The sequence below is a fragment of the Oncorhynchus mykiss genome, chromosome 22 (assembly GCF_057628025.1).
Source record: "Oncorhynchus mykiss isolate SJ-2025 chromosome 22, ASM5762802v1, whole genome shotgun sequence".
Taxonomy (NCBI): domain Eukaryota; kingdom Metazoa; phylum Chordata; class Actinopteri; order Salmoniformes; family Salmonidae; genus Oncorhynchus; species Oncorhynchus mykiss.
Genome location: NC_143043.1, coordinates 2,454,345 through 2,463,163, shown reverse-complemented (window position 1 = coordinate 2,463,163; position 8,819 = coordinate 2,454,345). Strand labels below are relative to the sequence as shown.

At 42.8% G+C, this 8,819-nt stretch overlaps 1 protein-coding gene across 3 annotated transcripts; it reads left to right on the top strand.

Moving 5' to 3' along the window:
- Window positions 1-2,525: 2,525 nt before the first annotated feature.
- On the top strand, window positions 2,526-8,288 carry LOC149972761 (uncharacterized). 3 transcript variants are annotated; one of them, XM_090216404.1, is made up of 7 exons: window positions 2,526-3,499; window positions 5,617-5,791; window positions 5,884-6,176; window positions 6,673-6,839; window positions 6,969-7,223; window positions 7,329-7,675; window positions 7,791-8,288. In XM_090216404.1, exons 1-5 carry the CDS (start codon window positions 2,779-2,781, stop codon window positions 7,029-7,031), a joined length of 1,419 nt encoding a protein of 472 aa, XP_090072530.1. In that variant the 5' UTR covers window positions 2,526-2,778; the 3' UTR covers window positions 7,032-7,223; window positions 7,329-7,675; window positions 7,791-8,288. The 3 variants fall into 3 exon arrangements, with proteins under 3 accessions (XP_090072530.1, XP_090072531.1, XP_090072532.1); XM_090216405.1 differs by having other exon boundaries at window positions 2,635-3,499; window positions 5,884-6,079; XM_090216406.1 differs by lacking the exons at window positions 5,617-5,791; window positions 5,884-6,176; window positions 6,673-6,839; ... (1 more) ...; window positions 7,329-7,675; window positions 7,791-8,288 and adding an exon at window positions 3,642-3,785 and having other exon boundaries at window positions 2,635-3,499.
- Window positions 8,289-8,819: the final 531 nt, after the last annotated feature.

The window sequence follows — 8,819 nt, the reverse complement described above, 5'->3', positions numbered from 1 at the left end:
TCATTTTTATGCTGATGATACTGTTATTTACTGTTGTGCCTCATCTCTTACAAAAGCTTTCCAGAACTTGCAAACTGCTTTTTATACTGTTCAACATACCTCGTGTCAATGGAAGCTTATCCTCAATACTGACAAAACTAAACGAATGGTGTTTTCTAAAGCAATACATAGACCTCTAAACCTTTCACCTATTACCACCTGTCAGGGCAAAGAGATTGAGGTTGTAACCTCATAAATATATTGGAATTTTATATATATATAAATATATTTTATATTCAACAACTTTGAAGCTGAAATTGGGATTTTATTTTAGGAATTAGGCCTGTTTTTCTTTTGAAGCCAGAAGGAGGCTAGTATCAGCTACATTTATGCCTTTACTAGACTATGGGGATATTTTATATATGAATGCTTCCGCTCAGTGTTTGAGATCAATTGGCACAGGATTCCCTCCTGGCACTTTGAGATTTATTTTAAACTGCAAAACCCTTACGCACCACTACACTTTGTATACCAGGGTTGGCTGGCCTTTTCTAGTAAGTCTTATTTTAAGCCATTCTCTCATCCTTAGCGCTGGAGAAAAACTCTCGGGTTCTGCCCGATAAATGGGTTTGTGGCTGCTGTCTGTGAATATCTTAACCGTAGATTCCTCAGGTTGGAATATGCAAGACATATGTCCCTCACTCGTACCCAAAAATCCTTTAAAACATTCTGGAGCCTCACGCAAAACATCCTCCAGGCTTTTGTCATTGGGTTCATGACATGAGCTGCAGAGCACCCAGAGAATTGGCCTAGGAGACATATTTTTTATGTTTAATATTCTGGCCTTTATTTTAAAATTTGCAGGCCTTGTTCTGGACATTTATAATGCGTATGCCACAGCCAATACCCCAGGACATTCCTGCTTCATCAGATAACAACCATAAGGGCAATAAAACTGGGGGTGGGGACATACACGTTCAAAGGTTCAAACACTTTTTCTTTGACATCTGTTGGGAGAAATGACTGATTTACAGTTCATGAGGGTTACCTAGTCACACGTATGAAGTTTTGGAAAGATGTGACTTTTTTAAACCTTAAAAACAGACACTGTGAAGCCAATTAAAGGTACTTCCGGTTGGCACAGGAAGCTATAAATAAACACATATCTTGCTTACAAAATCCTGAGTTTAAAGTCTTTATGTTAAGAATTGACTGATCTACACAGGGTTGAATGCAGTCATTTTCACATTTGCAGGTTATGTCCATCAAAATAACTTTTGGCTTAATTTAACAACTTCCGGCTGCTCCAGGAAGCTTAGAATCGACACAGGTAGACCTCATAGTGGCCTGATGGATTGTCATCGAAGACAGGTTCATAAGGCAATATTAACCCACATAGGCTCTAGGTTGAATTTAGGGGAGCAGTCAATGTTTTCCTATAAGGAGAGATGTCATTGTAATCTGTGAGACCAAAAAACCCTGATTTACTGTTAAGGGTTAGTGCCACACGGTCAAGGTTAGGTTTGCACAGATCGGGAGGACCTCAGGAATGTACCTGAGGTTGAATTGTGCTTCTCACCCTAACGGTTCTCTCACTGTCACCCAAAAGCAAATGACATTCAGGGACAGGCTTAATTTTGGCCCTAGTTTTTTCACGGTCGCTGCACGTTCAGCTTCCTGTAAGGTATTTTGATGTACATAACCTGCAAATGTGAAATTGACTGCATTCAACCCTGTGTAGATCAGTCAATTCTTAACATAAAGACTTTAAACTCAGGATTCTGTAAGCAAGATATGTGTTTACTTATAGCTTCCTGTGCCAACCGGAAGTGCCTTTAATTGGCTTCACAGTGTCTGTTTCGAAGGGTTAAAAAGTCACATCTTTCCAAAACTTCATATGTGTGATTAGGCAACCCTCATGAACTGTAAATCGGTCTTTCTCTAAAGAGATGTCAAAGAAAAGCTCTCTCACATACACACACACACACACACACACACACACACACACACACACACACACACACAGCAAGGATGGAGTGACACAGTGCGGTGCTTAAAGACACACAGAGCCTGCAATGGCATTACCATTATCTTTAGCCTGTGCCAAGTTCAACAAGACACCCCACTTGACCGTAGCTCACTTGGTCTGACCACAGTGACCATGCAAAAAAGTAGTCTCATGTAGCAGGCTTTGTCTGCGTAAAAAGTAATCTCATGTAGCTCACTCGGTCTGACCGGTGACTGCAGGGACCATGCAAAAAAAGTTGTATCATGTAGCTCACTCAGACCGGTCTGACCGCAGGGACCGTGCAAAAAAGTAATCTCATGTAGCTCACTTGGTCTGAGCATAGGGGCCATTTTAAAAAAGTAGTCTCATCAATGTGATTGTTTTTAATGGGAAAATAGAGAATTTGACTATGAGATGACAAAATAGTAGTTTGGGGAGTATTTTCTATAATAGAATGTATTTGACTACAAGCAGAGTAGGGGCCTCATCCTGAGCATTCTCAAATGGAAAAACACAGAGTTTGATCATGTGCTGACAGAGAGAGAGGGAGGAGTTTGGGGAGCGTTTAAAATGAGAAGAGTGATTTGTTTCTAATAGGCTGCATTTCACTTTGAGCTGACAAGGAGATGAGCATTCTAGAGTGGTGAGGAGTGGTTTCATGTATATTTATGAGTATCAATTAAGCAGCCAGAAGCACTGTACTTTCTTTATTGCTTAAGGGATTGTGTTAAGTTTTTTTATTTACTATTATTTCCCTTTTCAATAGAATAGAATAGTATAGAATAGTATAGATGGCTCCAGTGCGCTCATGTCCAATATGCTATAAGGGTGTGATTGGCTTCAGTCAGCACCTTAGTGCGGAGAGGGTACTCCTCTGTAAGTGGCAGTCGGGCCGCGTTAATGTCAGGCAGGTGCAGTGTCCAGTGTCAGGATGCTCCACACATCTTAGCAGACTAGACCGGCATATAGACTCCCACTCAGAGCTCAACAGAGCACAGAGGAGACAGGTTTTAGAGGACCTTAGGAGACGGCTGACGATGGAGAGGCTGGCGGTGTTGAGGGCATCGACCCCTGCCATCCCTATGGCGACAGATTTCGATATTGTGGAGACTGTAAGGAAAGAAGAGGAGGAGGAGGAAATGTTATGTTCACCTACAGAAGCAGAAGAGGAAGTGGACTGCAAAGAGGATTCCTGCCACTGCCATGCACCAATCCTGAGACTGAAAAAAGCTGTGCAAGAGAGGGATGAGGCACTGCATACAAGAAGTGAGACCAACAAATCCATTAAAGAGGACAACCTGAAGTTGATCTCTGATCTGCAAAGGGTGAGGAAGAAGTACCAGCTGCTGAAAAGGCAGATGGGGATTGGCATGGTGAAGGCCCTCAACTTTCAGGCAGAGTCAGACACAAAGCAAGAGGAGCAGGACCAAGCTACAGGTTCAGGGGACCAGAGAGAGGAGCCTACAGTGTCCGGATCTAGCTGCAAACTCATCTTCCCGGGCTCTGCTATGAGTAAGTACTGTTTCTTCAAATAGTTACAAGAGTTTGTGTTTGAAAAGGATATGATAAACCTCCTGACTGATTCATGTAGTGTGACGACCCTCCCACTCTGTCTGCCGTATTTTGTCTTTGTTCTTGTTTCCTTCCTTATTAGGATGCCGGTGGGCGGAGTTGAGAGGGTCGTCAGCTACATGGGAAACACCTGGGCCCAGGTGTTTCCCAGGATAAATACACCCCTTCCCCATTCTTGGAGGAGACTCTCTCCATGCAGACATTTGTAGATTGTGTTGTGGTTCTTGTTGACTTTTTGTTTGTTTGCTTTGACACCTTTCAACACCCTGCATTATCACATTCATGCATGCAAAACACTCACTTACGCTACTGATTACACACATCATTGTATATTTTCCTTAGTTGCTTTAGTTAATAAATATATTTTGTTACTCCTTATCTCCACGTTGTCTCCCTTTGTTACGGGCTTTGAGCCGGTTCGTGACAAGTGGGAGCTCATCCGGGATATTTGAACTATTGGTTTGGGAGACTGTGGAGGTACGTGTTTGGTTTGCATATTGTGGTTGAGTTTAATAGGCCCAGTATTGGTTGCCTTTGTTTGGATTGTGTGCTGTGTTGGAGAGAGTATAATGGTTAGTTTCCAGGCCCTGCCTAGCCTGGAAACGTTTGTTCTACTTTCTGTTGGGACATCAGTCTGAGGAGGTGAGTAAATCGGCTGTGTACCTCGGTAGGAGATTTGTGTAGGGTAGTGGAACTTGCTACCTGGAGCTATAGCCTTTTCCCCTGATAGGCTTAGCGACGTGTTTCAATTTTGGACATGTTGGGCATGGTTAAATGTTTGTTATTTTTGTGTGGTGTCTGTGGACTGAGCAGTTGTCTCGGGGGCACATCCGTGGCTTGGTGGAATTTGCCAGCATGCTGGGGAGTTCTATTTCCTTGCCAGCGGGCTACAGTGCGTAAATACCCACCGCAAATCTGCATGAAGACTAGGGTTGAGTTATTGTAGGTTTTGGGGAAGCTCTGTATCTCATCTCTCTTCTGTGGTGCTCAGGGTGATTGTCATTTCTCTGGTTGTGGTCTGATGTGCTCAGCAGAGGGGTTGAGCAAGATTATTTACTTATGACTATGGTGTCATGTAGACAAGTTCATTCGCTTTCATCAGAGGAACTGTTAGAATTAGGTACTAAAGAACAGCTGTTGAAGATCGCTGAACACTACAAGGTTAAATGATTGAAATGAGTGAAATTCTGTTTCGTTGGAAGTGACTATGAATTGTTGGAAGTGACTATGAATCGTTGGAAGTGACTAGGAATCGTTGGGAGTTGTAAAAAATTAAGAAGGACCCTGATGTTCTTTTCGTTGGAGTTTGTAGCTGTTGTGGTCTTTTGTGCCATGTTCCTGAATGTTTACGTGACTGACCATTGGTTGGGGTTGTCATGTTCTATCTTTCCTGTCTGTTCCCTCCTGGTCTTGTGTTCTTCTTTCCTCTTAAATATTGCTTCCTATGCGCAAAGGTTGCTGAGGTTTGGGGAGGAGGTTGGCTGGGGCAAAATTGTAAGTGTGAACACATAACCCCTCACCAATTTGGGACTGCAGGGGCTGGTATGTTGTTCCGGGGTCCTTGTTGGTCCCCGGTTTTATGGGGGGGAATGTGACGACCCTCCCACTCTGTCTGCCGTATTTTGTCTTTGTTCTTGTTTCCTTTCTTATTAGGATGCCGGTGGGCGGAGTTGAGAGGGTCGTCAGCTACATGGGAAACACCTGGGCCCAGGTGTTTCCCAGGATAAATACACCCCTTCCCCATTCATGGAGGAGACTCTCTCCATGCAGACATTTGTAGATTGTGTTGTGGTTCTTGTTGACTTTCTGTTTGTTTGCTTTGACACCTTTCAACACCCTGCATTATCACATTCATGCATGCAAAACACTCACTTACGCTACTGATTACTGATTACACACATCATTGTATATTTTCCTTAGTTGCTTTAGTTAATAAATATATTTTGTTACTCCTTATCTCCACGTTGTCTCCCTTTGTTACGGGCTTTGAGCCGGTTCGTGACAGTAGCCTCATGAGATTGTAATTATAGTCTAAAATGTTATGTTTTTTTGATTAGGTGTGTTTATCGAGGGATTCAGGAAGACCTGTGAGGGCCCTAATCCAAATTATAAGCTGAGTGAAAATTGTGCCTCAAAGGTCAAGAGGGTGTCGCAATTTTTAAACTACATGGCGAAGAATGAGACCTACCAGTCCTCTCTCATTTTCCTGACAGACCATGACAAAATAAGGAAGTAAGCAGAATTATTTTTTATCTCTAGCCTCACAAGCATTAACCAACAATACAGTATTTGATTGTATGATTTGTGTGTGTGTGTGTTTTTAGATGGGTTCAATTCCTCCAGAAGAACAAGGCAATCACCACAGTCAACCACTACACCTTGACTATTGGTGCATTTCTTAAATATTCTGAGGAGACCCCTCCACCTGGCTGCCGGCTGACCGTGAACCAATGGAGGGGGATCAACCGGTTGATGAAGGGCATTAGCAAGTCCATGAGACGACCAGTTTCCCTTCACCAGGTAAAGGTGAAGGACAGCAAGGAAGGCAAGGTGGTGTCCAAAAAGAGCCTGCTGGAGTGCCAGTCTCTTGCCAAGGCAAAAATCCCTCAAGTGCTGAGTATGTAACGGTTCTCTTGTTGTGAAGTAGAGGCGGACCAAAACGCAGCGTGGTGGTTGTTCATTGTATTTTAATGAAGACACTATACATGAACAAACTAACGAAAACAAGAAACGTGAGAACTCAAAACAGCCCGATCTGGTGCAAACACAAAGACAGGAACAATCACCCACAAACACACAGTGAAACCCAGGCTAAGTATGATTCTCAATCAGAGACAACTAATGACACCTGCCTCTGATTGAGAACCATACTAGGCCGAAAACATAGAACTGCCCCACAACATAGAAAAACAAACACAGACTGCCCACCCAACTCACGCCCTGACCATACTAAATAAATACAACACAAAGGAAATAGAGGTCAGAACGTGACAGAGTAAGTTTTTCTCAATCTGTGAAGTCACTGTTTTTACACACTTTTAGACGTCAGAGATGTATAGAATGCATTATGGAGTGGGATTATGAAGCTGCCTTTTTTATTTTCATGTTCACAGAAACATTGGAAGAAACAAGGACACAGAGGAATCAGTACCGGTTTTATGGGTACCTGTGTGCCTACTTTACATCCATATACGGCCACAGACCAGGCCTATATAAAAACATGTTGATGAAAGAGGTGGAGGAGGCAAAATGTGACCAGTCTGGGGTGTATCTGATCAATGTAAGTCTATGAAATACAGCTGGCTGTGTTTATTTGTTTGTTTGCTTGGTTGGTTATCTTTGGAAACAATTGCAGTCGCAGGAGTGTAATGTGTTTTTTTGTGTTTTTTCTCTGTTCAATTTCTATTAGGTGGGGGAACACAAAACAAATCGGGAGTACGGTATGGTCCAGATGTCGCTGACAAAGGAGTAGTACAGTTGGTTTTCCGACTTCCTCAAATTCAAGCACTGTCTCTTAGGGGGAAAGAAGGCCCAGCACTTCTTTTTCAATTCCACAAACACTCAGATGAAGAACCTGCCTGCCTACCTGAGGGAGGTGTGGAAGGAGATGGGTCTGCCCGAATGTCCTTCGTTCACTGACCTGAGGACCTCCATTGTCACTCATGTAGGTCAGATTAGATAGGAATCTAATTATTGTAAGATCCTATTCTATTGTTGTCTGAAGTAATATCAATAATATCATATATTTGTGTGTGTGTGTGTCTTACAGGTAAAAAAAACATGCTCCCAAAGGTTGACAGGGAAAGGGTGGCCAACTTCATGTGCCACAACATCCAGACGGCAGACAAATATTATGCCATGAATTTAAATCCAACCCAAGCAAATGAAACCAGGGCACTCTTTGAGGCTGCACTGAAGGGGGAAGATAACACCGTCATCGCAGAGAACCAGCCCTCCACCTCAGGAGAAAGAAAGCAGAAGGTGAGAGAGGATGCCTCCCTCTCCGACGGGAGCACCACCCCTGAAGAGACCAAGGTTATGTACCAGGAGTCTGGCACGTCCGCCGGGGACTCGGAAGAGGATGAAGATGAGGAACAGATGGCCAGACAACCTCCAGTAAGATCAGCTATTCTGACAGGACACATTCGATTATCAAAATGTACTTGTAAACTATGTAACAGTCAAGTGTGAATTCTGAGATATATCTAATTTCTTGTGTTTGCTCTGTCAGGAGACACCCTCCAAGGTGACCAATCCTCAGGTGGAGATGGAACTTACCCCAAAGAGGAAGCGGAGCATCTGCACGCGCCGCACGGTGGTCGCCATCAGCCCCATGCTAGTCTCACCCCTCAAAGTGAAGCTCAAGTCGCCCCACCATTCCCCCATTGTCACATCAAAAGGGATGCAACTAAAAAATGCCATTGCCTCAAGGAGGTTAAAGCTGCAGGAGAAGGTGCAAAAGAGAGGAGGGGACCCCTGATGCAGCTCGAAGGAAGGGGAGCCGACCTACAACAAGACTTCCTCTTCCAAATAGTCATATAGATTGTTATAGACTCTCACATTTACACTGTTCTGATTTTGTTTGGTTTGATTTTCAATTTTGGTGTGCTTGTTTAAATTTTAGAAGTGTAAAATGTGTGTAATTTAGTCTAACTGTCTGTTAAATGTTCTATTTTGGTGTGATTCTTTATAATGTAAAGGTTTGTTCTGTTTTATTAAATAACTAGTTGAGTAATTTTTGGTGTTGTGCTTTCTTTAAGGTTTATATTTAGTTAGTCTCTTAATTTGTAAGTGTTAAACATTCACTGTCTTGTGTTGTTGTCTGTGAAGGTAGGAAAAAATATTTAGGCATTATTGGCATGGGAATCATATGTTTACATTGGCAAAGCAAATTAAGTAGATAATAAACAAAAGTGAAATTAACAATAAAGTCCTGCTGTAGACTGTACTACTGCTGTTCAGGAAGCACAATTTGAACTAGAAACTTACACAGACAGGCTGAAATAAACACAAAAAAAATAACAAATGGCATCACCGTAATCTCTAGGCCGTGCCGAGTTCAACGAGATATCCCGCTTGACCGTAGCTCGCTCGGTCTAAGCGCAGTGACCATGAGAAAAAGTAGGCCCAAAATGAAGCCTAGCCCTAAATGTCATTTGCTTTTGGGTGACAGTGAGAGAACTGAATCACCCTAAAAGTGTTTTTAAACACATAACCTGTCATTATGAAAATCACTGCATTCAACCCTGTGTAGATCAGT